This window comes from Palaemon carinicauda, chromosome 45 (genome assembly GCF_036898095.1).
Source record: "Palaemon carinicauda isolate YSFRI2023 chromosome 45, ASM3689809v2, whole genome shotgun sequence".
Lineage (NCBI taxonomy): Eukaryota > Metazoa > Arthropoda > Malacostraca > Decapoda > Palaemonidae > Palaemon > Palaemon carinicauda.
In genome coordinates this window covers 27,157,600-27,176,906 of record NC_090769.1, presented here as the reverse complement: position 1 = coordinate 27,176,906, position 19,307 = coordinate 27,157,600, and the positions used below count along the sequence as shown (strand labels likewise).

Below are 19,307 nucleotides of genomic sequence, written 5' to 3'. Positions count from 1 at the left end.
TAGTTTCTTTGGTCGCTGCAACCTCACCATCCTTGTGAGCTAAGAATAGGGGAACCAATAGGTCTATCTGGTGAGTCATCAGCAGCCATTGCCGGGCCCTCCATGGTCCTAGCTTGGGTGGAGAAGGGGCTTGAGTGCTGATCATATGAAATATGGTCAGTCTTAAGGGCATTGTCCTGCTTGATATGGCAATATCACTGTCCCTTGCCTCTGCCATTCATGAGTAGCCTTTAAAGGATGTCAGGTTTAACTAATAATTTTGAAGTATGTCCACCTTACCTGAGCTTCCATGACTTCCGGGTGCTGCATCAAGAAATTCTCAATCTCTGCTGGAAATAGATTTTCTCCTCCTCGAATGATCATGTCTTTAATTCTGCCAATTATCTTCCCATAGCCATCGGTTCCTATGACAGCAAGGTCTCTGCAAGAAAAAAAAAATCTTATTTTCATTTCAAGATGGCCTCTATTATCATCTATCAAAACAGAACTTAGAAGAAATGGTTATCTACGTATGAATTTGAATGATATAATATTTGGATAAATCTTTAGATATTATGTCATAGGACATGGAATTACATTGTGGGAAAACTTAACCGAGCATGAACAACATAGCTCTTGATCGTTCAGGTCTTGGGCACAATATTTTCCCAAGACGTCCTCATTTTATAGTATAACCTAAAGTCATAGTTAATTATAAAAATCATTCTTTCCAGGAGGGAAATTTCTTTTTGTTATTATTATTATTATTATTATTATTATTATTATTATTATCATTATTATTATTATTATTATTGGGAGAGCAGCCCACTGTGGAAGGGGAATACAGACGTAAGAAATAAAATATATATGAAAAATAATAAAAGAAAATATGAAATATATTAAGACCAGAAGATCAGTAACAACATTAAATAAGATTATTCCTATATAGACTGTGAAATGAGACTTTTGTCAACCTTATCAACAGGAAAGCATTTGCAGAAAGTCCAGACTTCTGAAGTTCCATCGATCATATGCAACATACACATTGAACTAACTGAACGACGGTGCCAATATACAGATCAGGAATAAGAAATTCAATAGATCACAAGTGTTTGTTCAACAAATTAAGATGAGAGTCAGCAGCTGAAGACCAGACAAGAGGACAATACTCGAAACATGGTAGAATGAAAGATATATTGATCGCCGAAAGTTTTAAAAGTATTTTTCCAATCAAGAATTACATTCCAAATGAGATGTATATAGTTAAAGACTCATGGTAAATTCAAAGATCATACTTTGTGTTTTGTTATGGTTCAACTTCCTCCCCTATAATTTGCTCCATACACTAATTTTAGCTATATCTCTATTATGGTTTTCAGCAACCACAGGGATACATTCAGGAGATTGAATTGATGCAAAGAGAGTCGCATCATTTGCATATGCAACAAGCTTGTTTACAAGGTCAAAGCACATATTATGCGTATGTAGTACGAAAAGTAATGGGCCAAGAACCCTGCCATGATGAATACCAGATATATTCCCATAGTCAGTATTGCGTCCACTAAAAATAACTCCCATCCGTTTAAATTTGAAAACAAGGTCCTCTTGATTAACACGGTCAAAGGCAGCATTGATATCAAGGATAATCATGCAAACTTCCTGACCACAATCAAGAGATTTCTGCACACCAAAACATACTGTACCTTTCCATCACCATATGCACCTGGACATAACAGAAGGGTCTAAAGTTAACGAGATCTTTTAGTCATTTCTAAGACCTCACCTTCACAATTATAAAAGATTTGATACCTTGGAGGTAGATCTACAAATGACTAACTTGAAAAAATCAAGACTCACCCAGTTTTGAGCCACCTGTCCTCGGACATTATCTCTCTTGTTTTCACAGGGTCATCCCAGTAGCCCAGAAAGTTGCAGTAACCCCGAATGCAAAGTTCACCAGCTTCGCCTGCTTTGGTTATGTTGCCATTTTCATCTACTACTTTTACCTTTATAAAAAAAGAATAAATGCATGAACACACATGGATGAATGAACATATATATATATATATATATATATATATATATATATATATATATATATATATATATATATATATACATTTATATATATGTATATATATATATATATATATATATATATATATATATATATATATATATATATATATATATACTGCATATATATATATATATATATATATATATATATATATATATATAATGTATATATATATGTGTGTATGTATGTATGTTTGTGTATGTGTTTATCGGTGTTTGAACATTGTTTATTTTTGCTTATATACACAATTTTACATCAACAGTCAATAAAAATGAATTTCCTTTATCGGATAACTGATTGGTTGACTTGGATTAAGCTAGCTTTTGACACCACGAACCATAGCCTAACGATGCTAAGAAATGTGGTGAGTGTTAAACGCCATAAGAAGCCTGGTATGGACCTCAGAACTACGAATGTACGGTGTTCAGTAAAGACGAAAGGACTCCATTACCTCAGTGTGATCTGAAGGATACCCAATGGTGGATGAGCGAACCGGTGCAGGATCTGAGGGGAAACACTGGAAGGTCACAGGACTGGTCTCTGTCATTCCGTACATCACCTGTGCAAAAAGGAAAAGAATTCTTCAGAATGATGGCTTATTTCACTACCATAATTATACTTATCGCCGCGTAAATTATAGTTTGTATAATATCATTAAATGTATATGTTTTGTGAGACACTACTTTCAAGTGTGTTTAGTATGTTTTTGTTATGTATTTAACATGGGAAGACACACTAGTATAAATAGAAAAAATACCTGGTTGTATTTGTAAGGTGAACAAATAGGAAAAGCAAGACTGATGGAAAATTTGAAGGGGCAGAATAAATGGAAACTAATAAACAGAATTCCAAATCTATGTACAAGGCAAATTCTATGGTACAAAAAAATCTAGTGGGTTGACGAGCTGGTGGTAAAATTTTTGGGTTGATGTATGAACTTATTATTATTATTATTGTTGTTGTTGTTGTTGTTGTTGTTGTTGTTGTTGTTGTTACTATTATTATTATTATTATTATTATTACTACTACTACTACTTGCTAAGCTACAACCCTAGCTGGAAAAGCAGGATGCTATAAGCCCAGGGGCTCCAACAGGGAAAATGCCCCAGTGAGGAAAGGAAACAAGGAAAAATTAAATATTTTAATAACAGTAACAACATTAAAATAAATATTTCCCATATAAACTATAAAAACTTTAACAAAGCAAGAGGAAGAGAAATTAGATAGAATAGTGAGCCCGAGTGTACCCTCAAGCAAGAGAACTCTAACCCAAGATAGTGGAAGACCATGGTACAGAGGCTATAGGACTACCCAAGACTAGAGAACAATGGTTTGATTTTGAAATGCCCTTCTCCTAGAAGAGCTGCTTACCATAGCCAAAGAGTCTCATCTACCCTTACCAAGTGGAAAGTGCCACTAAACATTTACAGTGGAGTAATTAACCCCTTAGGTAAAGAAGAATTGTTTGGTAATCTCAGTGTTGTCAGATGTATGAGGACAGAGGAGAATCTGTAAAGAATAGGCCAGACTATTCGGTGTGTGCGTAGGCAAAGGAAAGTGAACCGTAACCAGAGAGAAGGACCCAATGTAGTACGGTCTGGCCAGTCAAAGGACCCAATCTCTCTAGCGGTAGTATCTCAACGGGTAGCTGGTGCCATGGCCAACCTACAAGTTTGTATGTAAATTCACTTAGAGGAGGAAATATCGTATGAATGGTATTGTCCTTTCTTTTTTATTGAATTTTTTTAAAAGAAAATAATCATATGCTTGCAAGATGTAGTAAAGCCATTCTTATTTCCATAACCTGAAATTAAATCATTACTCATACCATGAATAATATTACATGTTACTACTACCGCTACTACTGACACTAATCATAATAAAATTAACAGTGACGAGGTGTACTCACCAAAAAATCTTTCATGTTCAGTTCATTCATAAGTGCTTCAACCAGTTCTTGAGGGCAAGGTGCTCCTGCCATGATGCCGGTAAACAGGTGTCCCAGGACCCTAGGATTTTGACGCTGGGAATTCAAAACATCCACGAACATGGTTGGTGTCCCGTAGCAAGACGTGACTCTGCAAAGACCAAAGATAATGGTTTCAAGCAGTTGCCGGCGCTGGTTAACTTTCAACTGTTTGTAGTCGACGTTCGACAGGGCATAGATTGGTTATACACTAACTCGACCTGTTGCCAACTGTCAATAACATCTTTATATAGTTCTAAGAATAAGGTTAATTTTTTTATAGTTCATATAAGAGATATTTATTTTAACGTTGCTACTCTTAAAATAATTTATTTTTTCTACTTTCTTTTCCTCACTGGGCTATTTTCCCTGTTGGAGCCCCTGAACTTTTAGAATTCTGCTTCTCCAACTATGTTAGTATCTTAGCAAATAATAATAATAATAATAATAATAATAATAATAATAATAATAATAATAATAATAGAGTTTTAGAGACTTCATGTTGGTATGTGTTAAAGCTTGTATTTGTGTATCCCTGTCTGGACAACGTTGAATGAATATAGATTAAACAAAAAATTAAATAATTGAAAGCCTGACCTTTCGTCCTGTATCGCCTGTACGCTTGCATTTGAATCGAACCCCAGGCTTGGAAGGACGCAAGTTGCTCCGAAGTGAGCTCCAGTTAAAGTTCCTCCAACGCAGCCGAAGCAGTGGTACAGGGGCACCTGCACGCATATCCTATGCTCCTGAAGAGGCGTTAATGATGTTAGTAAGCTGTTATTAACTCTATTCTATTCATTAACAAACTATCTATAAAGGTTTCAAAGTCCGAAGGTTTCAATTATACAGTATAAGAATTATTACACTTATATTGCTTTTTTTTTCCTGCTTTACAGCTGAACATACTTTCTTTGCTAAGTGTGCTTATTTTAGAAAAGGAAAATAACACTCAGACTATGTACAGGCTTCTCTATAGTAGATTTATCAGTCTGAGTGTCCTTAATTAATTGATTCCTAATGCTTCTGGAATATGAAAAAGATGCAACCAAGAATATATTTTCAGAATCGAAAGAATGTTTCCACAGATTATAAATATAAGCTGGCAAGATGGGAGAGAGAGAGAGAGAGAGAGAGAGAGAGAGAGAGAGAGAGAGAGAGAGAGAGAGAGAGAGAGAGAGAGAGAGAGTCATTGTTGCTTCCTCCTACCATCTTTCCATAATCACTTCTCTCCCCGATTCCAAATGCATTGTTGACGAGCATATGATGAGACAGCATTGCACCTTTTGGTTTGCCTGTAGTTCCCTGCCGAAAAGTGAGATAAATTGAATAATTAGAAGATGCCTTACATAAATTTGTAAATCAAATTATAAACCTACCTTCGTACACACACACACACACACACACACACACACACACACACACACACACACACACACACACATTACTACGGGTTACTACATGACAGCGTGCTGTACAGTATTTTGAAGTCGGAGGGATTACAACTTGAACCTCTACGTTAATCAAAATGTAAATCTTCTTTGGAAAGAAAATCCTTGAGTTCAACTCATTATGAAAAACTAATCAGAGTTTACAATAAAAGTGATATCGGGAAGATGAACTTCACATGAGTTTATTTCATTAATCCACAGAAACTCGGTGGTAACAAATATGTTTCTTATGGTGTAATATCTGTTTAAGGATTTTGAATCTTAAGTAAATTATCGGCGTCAATGACCTTAGATGTCAGGATGCCAGAAAACCTCAAATCAATCATAAGTAAATTAAAAAGGACTTATATTAGTTATGAACTACTTAAGTGTCGGTGTAAGTTATAGGTTAAATAAGAGTTCTAAATATTAGCTATTGTGTTAATGATATTGAAAATCAAAACTACAACTGGAATTTCCGTATATGTCCACCGCTTCTTCTATGATGTAAAAATAAAGAAAATCAAATTAACTTTATCCTCACATAATAAATATTTCTAAGTACAATTCGGAAATTGTTAAGAACTATGAAACCAAAAGCTATTGGGACAGTTCCGAAAAGAACTTTTTGACACATACCGAAGTAAACTGGATGTTGCAAGCTTCGTCGAACTGTATTTTAGAAGATAAATCTTCTAGAGCTTTCATGTGCGCTGTATCCCCGGCCTCAAATAAATCTTGTAATCTATAAGTGCCACTGGAAGGAAGGAGAATAATTTCTTGGTTTTTTAAGACTTGTGAGACACTTGATTTCAGATGACTATCTGATTGTCTTTATTACTATCATTATAATTTCCTTATATAGGCTTTGTTGTTATTATTATTATTATTATTATTATTATTATTATTATTATTATTATTATTATTATTATTATTATCATTATATAAGAAGTAAAGAATAAAGTATATAAAATGTTTCAAAATCAGTAGCAATTTGTGTCAATCTGCCCAATATAAAAGTATTTGCAGCAAGTTTTATCTTCTGCAGTTCCGACCTCAAGTTTAGGAAAATCATTCTACAATCTATTCACAGCTGGAATAAAACTTCTAAAATACTGTGAAATATTAAACCTCACGATGAATTAGGCAAGGCATACCTAATATGACGTACAGGATTACAGTCTTGGAAGATGTGAATGCAAAGGATAGTCAGAATTATTAAGAATATCATGCATCGTGCTTAAGAACTGATTGAACAGAGGTGCCAGAGATTACTATCTGGATCAGATATAAGAAATTTAATAGACTGCAAATTTTTTTCAACAAATCAAGTAAAAATCTGCAGATGAAGACAAGCAAGATCAAGGGATCTAAAATGGATCTGCTTCAATTATTCATCGATAATTTGTCCATCATAAGTTAATTGCCTTGGGTATATTTCTAGATTAATTCATTGATCCTCACTACACTTTCCTCTTAAACATCGTAGTATTCACAGTTTCACCACCTTCCTTAAGATTAGCATCACAAATCTAACATAACTCACTCTAGTTCCTTTTCTGTTCTGACGATGACTTGTTTGAGGTGAGGAATCTGTTTGCTTGTTAATTCTCCAGGGCGGCTTTCAGGCAATTCGGGGGCCAAGTCGCATAGCATCTTGTAATAACTGTAACGAAAAACTTTAACTATTGTATCATTAACTTTTGCAGTATGACGCAAATTTATTAGATGTAAAAACATTACCATTACTTGACAAATTTTCTCGTTATCATTACCCAAAGAGATTTTACTTACTTTGACGTTTTGAAGGTTTCGTCGCAAACAATGGCTTTCACGGCGACTTTATTTAAACAGAACTGCAGTTCGCTAGTTCGGTAAGCTGGATTGATGTTGACCTGAAATTAAATGACAGATTTAGAAGAGAAAGAGACAGGTAAAGTTATAAGCTCTAATTCGCCCTCTTTCCTCTCGTGTTCTCTGAATGTTTGAATTTGTTTTCTAAAATTCAGGCAATCGAACTGTATACAGTAAAAATCATCTATTTGATACTTCTGTTTACATTGCAATAAAATCTATTGTCGGTGTTGAATTAAAGGTAACCTCCTAGCAGATTTCACAGAGATAAGCAGTAACTGATTTTCAATTTTTAAATACTTCCATTTATGTTTGCTTATATATTTGAACCAGATACCTTCATTTTGAATTACAAACACATGAATGCATACTTATGTCTGTCTGTGTTTTGGTTCAAAATCTCTATTATTTTGTTAATTGTTTTGTGAAAAGTGGAACGCATATGCATCCAATGTATATCCTACAAGTATTCATCGTAAATAGTTAGTGCAATGTGGATTGTTGCAGGGTGGCAATTAAGTTAAAATTCCAGCTATTGATTTTAGTATGACCAAGATTTCGAAGCGGTTGGCTAATACGCGTTTTCAATAGAATAATTTCTTCTTACCAGAATGAGTCCAGCCTTGGCTGCTGCAAACTGTGTGAGGTACCATTCATATGTGTTCTGGCCCCAGATGCCAATTCTCTCGCCTCGCTTTAAGCCTAAGGCTAAAAATCCAGCAGCCAATCTGTTGGCCTAATGCAACAGATCGAAAAAAAAAAGATAAATATTGGAAAAAGGACAAGAAAAAATTATGATAATAGTTGAATGCTTTCAGTAATTACCATGATTTCTGAAATGATCAAATAATAACTTTAAAAAAAAAAGAAAAAAAAATAGAATATTATTGTAGATAATTTTTCAAGAAAAGGCAAGAGTTCAGAACATTATTTTACAGTTTAGAAAAATAAAATCGAATAAACTCTTGTGAATTCTATTTCCAAAAATAATATATTCTCTTAGACTATAACATCAATTAAGCAGCAATTTTAAAAGAAAACGTATTTTATGTCTGCAGTTACAAGTCTGAGTTAGGGGGTATTAAACGAAAATAAATGAAGGGGAAAGTGAGGTAGATTAATTGAAAGAAAAAATGGTAGACGCATTTGATCAAGAAGAGATCTAATCGTATGTGTTCTTACGTCTTGATTGGCCTGCGAAAAGGTCTTCCTGATGCCCTGATGCACCGAGACCAAGGCTTCCCGATCTCCATAGCAACGTTCTGCGCTGTCCAGAAGCTGCCCAATGGTGATACCGAGAAGAGGCCATTTACTCAAGCCACTCACATAACTGTGCGTCAGCGCCGCTGTGCTTTTCGACCTTCAAACAAATATCAATTTAGGCAATTTGTTGATAATAATATGTACATTCATTCATAAATATGTTTAAGTGTACAAACAAGTGTATTTAAAAGAACTAAGCTCTAAACTAACAGATTCGGGTAAAGAAAAATAAACCAAGGCCACTTTTTTTTCACCAGTTGGTGGACCCAGTCGTGTTCCCTTAGCAACTGTCCCGCATCCCTTAATACACAGATGTCAGGCTGCCAGATAATTTTAAATTAATCAATCAATTTCAATACATCATAAGCATGATGTATAATTCCACGAGACAGGTGTCCTGCTTTTCCCTTCAATCCAAATAGCCACTAAACTATAAAGGTTGTAGCGTACATCAGGCTAATTTGTTATTAAATAGATTTGAACACTGATTATGTCTTAGAATGTAAACAAGGTGTTTATTGTGTCTTTTATCAGAGAGAGAGAGAGAGAAAGAGAGAGCCTCATTGAGATTGAGGAATGTTTACTGTTACTGCTTCAATATCAGTGGAGACATGTATGTTCTACTCTCTCTCTCTCTCTCTCTCTCTCTCTCTCTCTCTCTCTCTCTCTCTCTCTCTCAACAACCAAAAATAAACATACTCACAGTCTGTAAGACGAGTGTCAGAAAAGTTGAGAAGACAGACCTTGTTGGATCCTCAATACTTTTATTATCAAATGATTTGAATGATTTTTGCCAAAAACTTATTAAAACAAGTTTAGTGTTGTATTCTTTTAGGGGTGAAGGGCAATATATATATATATATATATATATATATATATATATATATATATATATATATATATATATATATGTATATATATATATATATATATATATATATATATATATATATATATATATATATATATATATATATATATATTCAAATCACATATAAACAATACTTTCATTCTTAAAGGTTTAAAGTTTCTTATGAGTGACAGAGGCAAGGGAAAGGACAATTTCTTAGCAACCGACCATATGAGTAGGATCAGTGCCCAAACAACGGCTGCTGATGACTCGGCAAGTTAGCAGGTAGACATATAGGACCCCAAAACTCACAAAAATGGGGGGTTATAGATACCACTACCAGTCACGGCCACTCTACAATCCGTATTCGGCTTTGAGGGGAGGCCCTGAACACACTTGTTAAATATCAGTTCTCTTAATCTTTCGTCATAATTTTTCAAAGAATACAGTACAGATACTGAATTATGAAAGAAAAAAATCATTTGTTGATTTATGAGAATTGACTGAGATACGCCTGAAAAAAATATGATAACGTGAGATTATTTTGATGAGTCGTAACAGATTTTTTAAAGTTACCTAAACACGAGTCATTTGTTGTTTATTTCATCATCTTTTTGCAGTTCATGTGTATATGTCTTTAGCATCTATAAAAAACATAAATTATTTAGTCGGTCACTAAACTTTTAAAACTACAAAGCAAACTATCTTAATTCCTATTGCTTATGATAAATTAATCTTAGTTACAGTAGTGGTAGACTAAAAGCGGTAAATACATCCACGTCGTCAAAACTTGTAACTTCAAGATATCATTCACACTACTTACAGTCCTAAGCTTGGGATGCTCTCCAAGTTTATATAAAACACCATGATAACAACAAATTATTAGAATATACAGACATCTGAAACAAAGATCACCCTACGAGTGTTTACCTGAAGAAAGTTTTAAGCAATGGGAGGCAATAACTTCGCCTCTTGCTAAATCGAGCTCCTACACTTCTCACACTCATTGTTACACTGAGTCAAGGCAACATCGCTATGGCCGTTCGTACACACTTGTGGCTTATACTGATTCCCCAGACTTAGGTACGTTTGTATAATGTTAAAGATAAGATAGGGAGCTTACGTATTCAATTAGCTTAATAGGTTGTGTTGACCATTTTGTTTCATAAGCTTATGAATAAACCTGTGAAACAATTATGGGATTGAAGTCTATTATTATTATTATTATTATTATTATTATTATTATTATTATTATTATTATTATTATTATTATTATTATTATTATTGTTATTATTATTATTATTATTACTATTATTATTATTACTTGTTAAGCTACGACCCTAGTTGGAAAAGCAGGATCCTTGGGTGAGGAAGAATTGTTTGGTAATCTCAGTGTTGTCAGGTGTATGAGGACAGATGAGAATATGTAAGGAATAGGCCAGAATATTCGGTGTATGTGTAGACAAAAGGAAAGTGAACCGTAACCAGAGAGAAGGATTCAATGTAGTACTGTCTGGCCAGTCAAGGGACCCCATAAATCTCTAGTGGTAGTATTTCAACGTGTGGCTGGTGCCCTAGCCAACCTACTACAACCTACCATATTTGCAAATTTAGGCCATAAGGTATGGTGTTGGGGCCTAGGAGAAAATTCAGCCCAGCCCCTACGTGATACTGGGTGGATCCCAGCCTTTGCGATGTGAAGTAAAAGTTAAAAGGTTGATAGACATAAAGTCAGACGGGAGAAGGTAGCGGGGTGGAGCTATGGGTCGAATGGACGATTGCGTTAACCTTGGAAATATATTAAACGATATTTTACCAATCAAAATATGCTTTTGACAACAAAATTGTCCCATTTGTTCAAATATAAACTAATGGGACGGGTTAAAACTTTACTGTTCACATTATATCTTTTAGAATAGGGTTGTTACCCTCAAATAAACTGCCCAAATCGGGTAATTATCAGGTATAGCATTCCCTTGATCGGACAACAGGAGATTGACGGAAAGTTTCATAGATGAGGCAATAATTAATTCAAACCCTACACTAATTAAAATTGTACAAAGTTTAAATATCTATAGCCTACAGTATATATGCATGCAGAGGCGTCATTTCATTTTCCTTGGGAGGGGCAAAGGTTTATTTGAAGGGTTCCCTTCTGAAAGGGGTTGGTGGCGAACGAAGTGAGCCTAACCAGCTTGGGGTCCCGGCCTACTACTACAGGGATCGCTGAGAGATCCCATGAGAAAAATTTAGAAATATCAACAAATTAGGAACAATTTGAAGTCACTTGTAATGGAAATGTGAAGAATTTCTATTCCTTAAAAATGCTTTGTATAAAATTTTGAGATAATAAATGAAGAAAAATCAGAGGAAAGTCTAAAGGAAAAAAAGCTTTAAATTATAGCATTATTCCTAGAATATTTGCAATTTAACATGATGAATTGAATATACCTCACTATACAAGGATCATTCAGGAAAACAAGAAAAGTTGATGTGAGCAGGGTGTAATTAAGCTTGTGAGAATATGTAGAGATAAAATGGTCAGGCCTTCGCCATCATGAGGCTTAATACTACACAGTATTCTAGAAGTTTTATTCCAGCTGTGACCAAGTTGTGGAATGATCTCCCTAATCGGGTAGTTGAATCAGTAGAACTTCAAAAATTCAAACTTGCAACGAATGTATTTATGTTGAACAGGCTGACATAAGTCTTTTTATAGTTTATATATGACATATCTGTTTTGATATTGCTACTGTTTTTAGAATACTTTATTGTTAATGTTTTCCCATCGTTTATTTATTTCCCTATTTCCTTTCTCCACTGGGTTATTTTCCCCTGTTGGAGCCCTTGGCCTTATAGCATCTGGCTTTTTCTACTAGGCTACTAGGGTTGTAGCCTGGCTTGTAATAATAATAATAATAATAATAATAATAATAATTTCAACAATGTTCATCTATGAAAATTTCATAACAGAAATCTACTCTATGCATTTAAATTATTATCTACTGTATTAGCGAATACCTCCTTGGTGTTAATTTTGCATAATTATTAACCAATGTCATAGTTACAATTTTAACAATCTTCTTTTCTGATGCAAAGAAAAGCCAGTAATTCAAGCGCTCATTTCTCATGGTAGTTCGTAGATATGTTTGCACTATTATTATCTTTTCCTTATATGGGCTTCGTTATTATTATTATTATTATTATTATTATTATTATTATTATTATTATTATTGCTAGCTAAGCTACAATTCTAGTTCGAAAAGCATGATGCTATAATCCCAAGGGCTCCAACAGGGAAAAATAGCCCAGTGAGGAAAAGAAACAAGGAAATAAATAAACTCCAAGAGAAGTAATAACAATCAAAATAAAACATTTTAAGATGATTGACATGAAATTAGATCTATCATATGTAAACTATAAAATCTTCATAAAAACAAGAGGAATAGAATCAAGGTAGAAAGAGCGTGCCCGAGTGTACCCTCAAGCAAGAGAACTCTAACCCAAGACAACATTAGAAGAAATGGACGAGTGTTGGCTAGTTGGCCTTTTTCTCTTATAGTCTTTGATGACTAATGGAGGCTGGGGCCTAAAAACTTATGTACCGATAGAATGAAATGTGAACACCATGTCATTATCCAAATCCATTGTTTACTTCTGGGTAACTGGTGGTGAGTTACTGCACATGCGTAGTTTACATTGCTTTTTTTAGCTGTTCTGTTTTATTATTACCTTAATTTTTTGTAACCAATTAAGAGTTTCCAAAAATTTTTGCATAAGCTCCCAGATGTTGATTTACAGGAGTCGTTTTTCCCACCCGCTTCAATTTTTTTCAAAGTTCAATTCCAGTATGACTACAGTTAGATGATGTTTCCAAAAATAAGGTTAAATCAACTTCGAAATATAGTGTAATTTAATTTATTTCGGTAACTGATTATGTTGGAAACGCTCTCTGTTCAATCTACAGCTGTTGATGGTCATCTGGAAGTCAAAAATATCCCCGAAATAATGACCAACATGATTGTGGCAGCTCATCCATATACCCCTTCCCAGAACAGAGAATCAGTGAGATCATGTCTATTTGTGAGCGAAGCTAGCTACGGCTGAGCAAAACCCATTTGAGGAACGTGATATAAATTATAGGTAATTATGATACTTTAATAGTGACCAAGCACACACCCATGTACTACTTTCCAGATCAGAGGAGCAGTGAGATCATAATTATGGCAAGTGAAGCTAGCCATGACGGAGCATATGCCTCTGAATTCTTTTCACCCAATGGGTTACTGCACTATCATTGTTCAGTGGCAGGCTTTCCTCTTGGTAAGGTGGGACTCTTTAGCTATGGAAAGCAGCTCTTCTAGGAGAAGGACACTCCAAAATAAAATAATTGTTCTCTGGTCTTATATAGTGCCATAGCCTCTGTACCATGGTCTTCCACTGTCTTGGGTTAGAGTTCTCTTGCTTGAGGGTACACTCGGCCACTATTCTATCTTATTTTTCGTCCTCTTGTTTTTTCAAAGTTTTTATAGTTTATATAGGAGATATTTATTCTAATGTTACTATTCTTGAAATATTTTATTCTTCCTGGTTTCCTTTCCTCACTGGGCTATTTTCCCTGTTGAAGCCCCTGGGCTTATAGCATCTTGCTTTTCCAACTAGGGTTGTAACTTAGCAAGTAGTAATGATAATAATAACTGTCTCACAGAGTCCCTCAACGCAAAACTATAGATCTATAATTCATCAATTTGTGAAAATCATGATAATACAGTACAGTTTAACTGGACGTTCTCAAGAAAGTTTTTTACCCTGATCACCAAGTAGGCCTGCACCTGTAGCTTTCTCTCGACGTTAGGAAATGAATTTGAAACCTATTTGTCAATCAATAGTTTGTTAGGGAGACGTGCACTTTATTAGGTTAGGCTAAGAAACTAATTTAGGCTAGGATACACAAGAAACCCGCTGGCGAGATGACTTAGACCAACATAAGCAACAGTGGCACAGAATAGCTTGCGATAGAAATCTGTGGAGAAACCTGGGGAAGGCCTACATCCAACAAAGGACTTTTGAAGGCTGAAATGATGATGATGATGATGAAGAAACTGAGATTAAGACTGAAAATTTTACAACTAGGCCTATTCAATAATCAGTTTTACTTATGCTGTTTTGATTTCTCAATAGTTCAATGGCTCCAGTTTATAAAGTAAAATGTGAAGAAAACAATTTCTTTCAGCCACGGCAAAATTAGATTCTGATGGTAATTTTTTTCTTCTGTATTCTGTATTTGAGCCATTGTTTTAATAAATTTTATAACAAAACAAATATAAAAAGGAAATTGAGGCCTATATATATATATATATATATATATATATATATATATATATATATATATATATATATATATATATATATATATATATATATATATATATATATATATATATATATATATATAGCTTTTACATTCCCATTTATTATGTTTTTTTCTGACGAGGTACAGTTTTGTTACGAAATCAATAAATATGAACTTTCAACCTAATCTCACAAAATATTAAAAGGGATGACTATAATAGAAATAATGATGATGATAGAAGAAAATTATGTTAAAATCGTATGTGCGTTTCTCACTCTTGAAAGAAAAAAAAAGTGTGATTGTTGATGTTTTGTAATCGGTAAATATTTGAATAATATGTAGAATATATAAGAAATAAGAAAATATAATCTCTCAGGCTTCTTAAAAATCAGTTGTTGTGGTAAATAAAATTAGGAGGATAATAAAACCTTAGCCAGAGCGTTTGAACGAAATGCCTCGCTTTAATAACTTATTCCCCAATAGCAGTCCATAATCATGAGGAACCCTCTTGCCTTATGTTTGTCTAGCGGGAAATATCTGGCGTCTCATTGGCTGGTTCCTTTTCAGCTCAGATTTGTGGTTTTATGTGACGTCATGCAAGCGCATATTTTGTAAAAAGAAAAAAAAACTATATTTTTTTGCATATAGATTAGAATTGAAAATTACAAATTTTAAAGAAATAAACTTAGAATAGTTTTTATTTCCTTTTAAATAGATAATAAATCTTGTTGGGTGTATAAAATAGATCAAATACGTCATATTCAAAGGAATACTTGACTGTGTTCTGGCTACGATGATAGATGTGCGTGTGTGCGTCTGTTAAGTTGTAGTAAGCGAAGGCCACTACCAATCATAGTTGAGAAGTTATAGCCAATCAGGGGACTGGAATATTCCGCCAAGAGAGAGGGTTTAAGGAAAAGTCTTATGTAAGTCTGTTCGACGAAATCTTGTCCAAATTTTATTACTTTGGGGGTGGAGTTCAAATTGTTTTCAGTTTTTACGACAGGAATTGTTCTTTTAAAGAATGTACATAGAGATAATACATTTAAGCTTTTAATCCATTTATTGCAACATAGCAAATGAAGTGAAAATCCATTAAATCATACATCTTTTCTTACTCGGATTCCTCTACAGGAGAAATGTGTGTAATCGATAGAACATTTGAATATTTAAAATACATTAGAAATAAGAAACCATTCTTCCCAGGCTGTTTAAATATCATTGTATGTATATGATTAAAAAGAGCATTTGAACATTAATGTTGCGTGAATTTGATTCGTTCATCAACAGCAGCCTATACACAAGGGAAACAACCCTCTCACCGTACGCAGTTTTAGCGAGAAATATCTGTCATCTCCCAAAGACAGTTAAGGGAAGGCAGAAGTCAGGAACGACGCTTGTAATTCGGATTTCTGAGAGCATTTGGCCACTTTGGTAGGGCGCATCCACAACAGGCGGATCTGCTCTTGTCTTCTGCTACTTGCTTACGCAAGTCAGTGTTACCAGATGAGCAAATTTCACAAAAGTTCTTTTCAACCTATGATGAGTGTTTTTTTTTTTTTTTTTCTTTTTATCAGGCATGATACAAATATATGCTACACTGAATAAAACAAAATTTAGCATTGAAATAAATGTACTCATTTTTTTTTCAAGCTCATGATCATGTTGTATTTCTACCCTTCTCAGGGGAAATTTGGATCTACCAACTGATAACGCTTAGTGAAGTGAAGCCTTCAAAACAACAGTCTGTCGCCATATGTAAAACAAGAAGCATATTTTGAATATATTGCCCTTCAAGCACAAACTATCATTTGTTGGTGCATTTTTCCTCTTATTTATCGATGCCTAGTTAAGGTAAGATTGTATGTTTAATGTATATATGATTATAACGCAGATTATACATTGAAACAAGGCTTAATAGATTCAAAGGCCACTTCGATTAGTCTCTTTGCTTGGTTTGAGATAGATATTATATTATCAAAATAAATAGTGAAGTAAGTAAATGGCTTTAGTTCCTATTTTGTTACATTTAAAGTGCAATGTAATTGACCCGATCATTACCAAAGTAATATCTTTATGAGGAAATACAGTACGTCGTTAAAAAGGTTTAAATATCAACAGTATGCATATTTCAGATAAACTGGGATTTATAAATTGCAAATTCTTTAAAAACAGACACCAAACAACTAACTAATTAGTAATAAAATTGATCATAAACATCATTGCGTTAATTTTATTCGCTCGCCAACAGCTGCCCATACATAAAGGAACCGTTTTGCCTCATGCATTTTAGCGGGAAATATCTGTTGTCTCATTGGCTGATTCGTCCTCTGCTGTGATTAGTAGTTGTATGTGACGTCAGACAATCGTATTTTATGAACTGGGTACGGATGAAATACCTTACGTATTTCAGACAAATGGGTGACTTAAAATTTTTATTTTAATGAAAATAAAGTTGAAATGTTATTAATGTTATTGTTAGAATTAATAATAAATCTCGTTGAAGGGCATAAGTTTTAAAAAATAACGTCATATTCGAAGGAATACTTACCTCCTAGTTTGGCTACGATGTTTGAGGTGTGTGTGTGTGTGTGTGTGTGTGTGTGTGTGTGTGTGTGTGTGTGAAGTTGCAGTAACTGAAGGTAAATCGCCAATCACAGCTGAGGAAGATTTGGCCAATCCAATGACTTATGAGCAATTATGAGTTGCTATTCGGGAAACCTACACGGATTTTTTTTTCTATTGATTTAGCTAAGGGACGAGGCTGAGGATTGTGTGTGTGTGTGTGTGTGTGTGTGTGTGTGTGTTTTCAAGGAAATTAAAGATATATTTTCTTGAAAATATATATAGCCAGCCCTTTATAAGATGTGTTAGTAACGTATCTTATTAGAGGGATATATTCCGAATACTAGTAATTCTTTTTAGTCAGAAAATAAGTCTGTGGTACAAGACTATGATGATACAGTTGGTATTTGCTTTTGTTTGCTGGTTTGAGTGAGCTATTATTATATCGAGCTTAAATAGTGAAGTAACAACGTAACTTTTATTATTAAAAACTGCAAATCTGACGGAAACAAACCCAAAACAATATAAAATGGATCTTTAATATAATTTGTATATTATATAAAAATAGAAAGAAATGTGGAAGAAAGAAAAACTTTTTAACTAAATTGGAGGAAATATCTCGTGTGAATTTGACTCGTTTGAAAACAGCAGTCCATAAGGCAGAGGAACCCCCTCACCTTATACGTTTCCTTAGCGGGAAATATCTGGCGTCTCATTGGTTGAATCGTCCTCTGCTATGATTGGTGGTTGTATGTGACGTCATGGATTTCCTATTTTTATGAATGAATTCAACTGGGCCGAAGTAAAATACCTATACTTATTATAGATAAATTAAGACTTAAAAATTAAAATGATTACGAAAAAAGCTTAAAATACTATTAATTTGGGAATAAAAGAGGTAATAGATCTTGTTCAAATGTGTAAGCTAGAGAAATACGTAATTTTTTAAGGAATAATTTACCGAGTTATGGCAACGATGTTAGATGCGTGTGTGTGTTTGTGTGTGAATGTCTACACGAAGGCAACAACCAATCACAACCGAGAAGATACAGCCAATCAGAAGACTAGAATATCCCTTTAAGCGAGAGTTCCGGGGACTTATGAGTTGCTGTTTGAAAAACTTTCCCGAATTTCCATAAGCATTTCTTCCAACGCTCTAGCTAAGAGGGATGGATGGATGGACCTGGAGATTATTATTTTTTCAAGCGAATCAGAGGTATATTTTCTTTGAAATATATAGAAACAGTCAATTTTAATATGTTTTATAACATATTTCATTAGAGATAAGTTTGGATAGCAAAATCTATCTATCTGTATCGAAAAAAAATTCTATGACGTCATAATGAGTAGGATAAATTTTGTACCTTGTCTAAATGGCTGATTAATCTTTGTTTGGTTTGAGTTAGATATTATATTTATCAAATTAAATAGTGAAGGAAGTACATGGGTTTATCTCCTATTTTATTACATTTCAAATGTAATGTAAATTGAACAGATCATTCATCATTACCAAATAATTATCTTTATACGTCGTGAAGGTTTAAATATCAACAGGATACATATTTCAGGTAAACTGTGAACTAGAATATTGCAGATTTTATAGAAACAAACTTAAAACAACTAATTAGTAATAAAATAGATTTTAAATATCATTGCGTTAATTTTATTCGTTCGCCAACAACAGCCCATACATAAAGGAACCCTTTCGCCTCATGGATTTTAGCGGGAAATATCTGTTGTCTCATTGGCTGATTCGTCCTCTGCTGTGATTGGTGGTTGTATGTGACGTCAGGTAGTGTATTTTATGAACTGGGTAAGGATGCTTACGTATTTCAGATAAATTGGGGACTTAAAATTTTTATTTTAATTAAAATAAAGTTAAAATGTTAGTAATATGATCATTAGAATAAATAATAAATCTCGTTGAAGGGCACAAGTTGAAAAAATAACGTCATATTCGAAGGAATACT

General features: G+C 33.9%; 2 protein-coding genes across 4 annotated transcripts in view; one reads left to right on the top strand and one right to left on the bottom strand.

The window, feature by feature from the left end:
* Window positions 1-10,487, bottom strand: part of LOC137634980 (medium-chain acyl-CoA ligase ACSF2, mitochondrial-like) — a 41,740-nt gene extending 31,253 nt beyond the window's left edge. Inside the window, exons 1-12 of one of the 2 annotated variants that reach the window (XM_068367579.1) lie at window positions 10,350-10,487; window positions 8,489-8,666; window positions 7,914-8,042; window positions 7,247-7,347; window positions 6,999-7,118; window positions 6,092-6,209; window positions 5,232-5,327; window positions 4,623-4,771; window positions 3,969-4,137; window positions 2,511-2,618; window positions 1,837-1,985; window positions 280-421 (exon numbers count right to left, since the gene is read on the bottom strand). In XM_068367579.1, the coding sequence (XP_068223680.1) occupies window positions 280-421; window positions 1,837-1,985; window positions 2,511-2,618; window positions 3,969-4,137; window positions 4,623-4,771; window positions 5,232-5,327; window positions 6,092-6,209; window positions 6,999-7,118; window positions 7,247-7,347; window positions 7,914-8,042; window positions 8,489-8,666; window positions 10,350-10,426 (1,536 nt within the window). In that variant the 5' untranslated portion in view covers window positions 10,427-10,487. The remainder of the gene's footprint in view (window positions 1-279; window positions 422-1,836; window positions 1,986-2,510; window positions 2,619-3,968; window positions 4,138-4,622; window positions 4,772-5,231; window positions 5,328-6,091; window positions 6,210-6,998; window positions 7,119-7,246; window positions 7,348-7,913; window positions 8,043-8,488; window positions 8,667-10,349) is intronic. The other variant, XM_068367580.1, reaches the window with a different exon arrangement.
* Window positions 1-19,307, top strand: part of LOC137634979 (uncharacterized) — a 205,253-nt gene that overhangs the window by 24,081 nt on the left and 161,865 nt on the right. Inside the window, exon 1 of one of the 2 annotated variants that reach the window (XM_068367578.1) lies at window positions 16,522-16,626. The exons of the other annotated variant lie outside the window; for it this stretch is intronic. The gene's annotated coding sequence lies outside the window, so the exon portion shown is untranslated. Of the gene's footprint in view, window positions 1-16,521; window positions 16,627-19,307 lie in introns of those variants that run through there. 2 annotated transcript variants of the gene reach the window in all.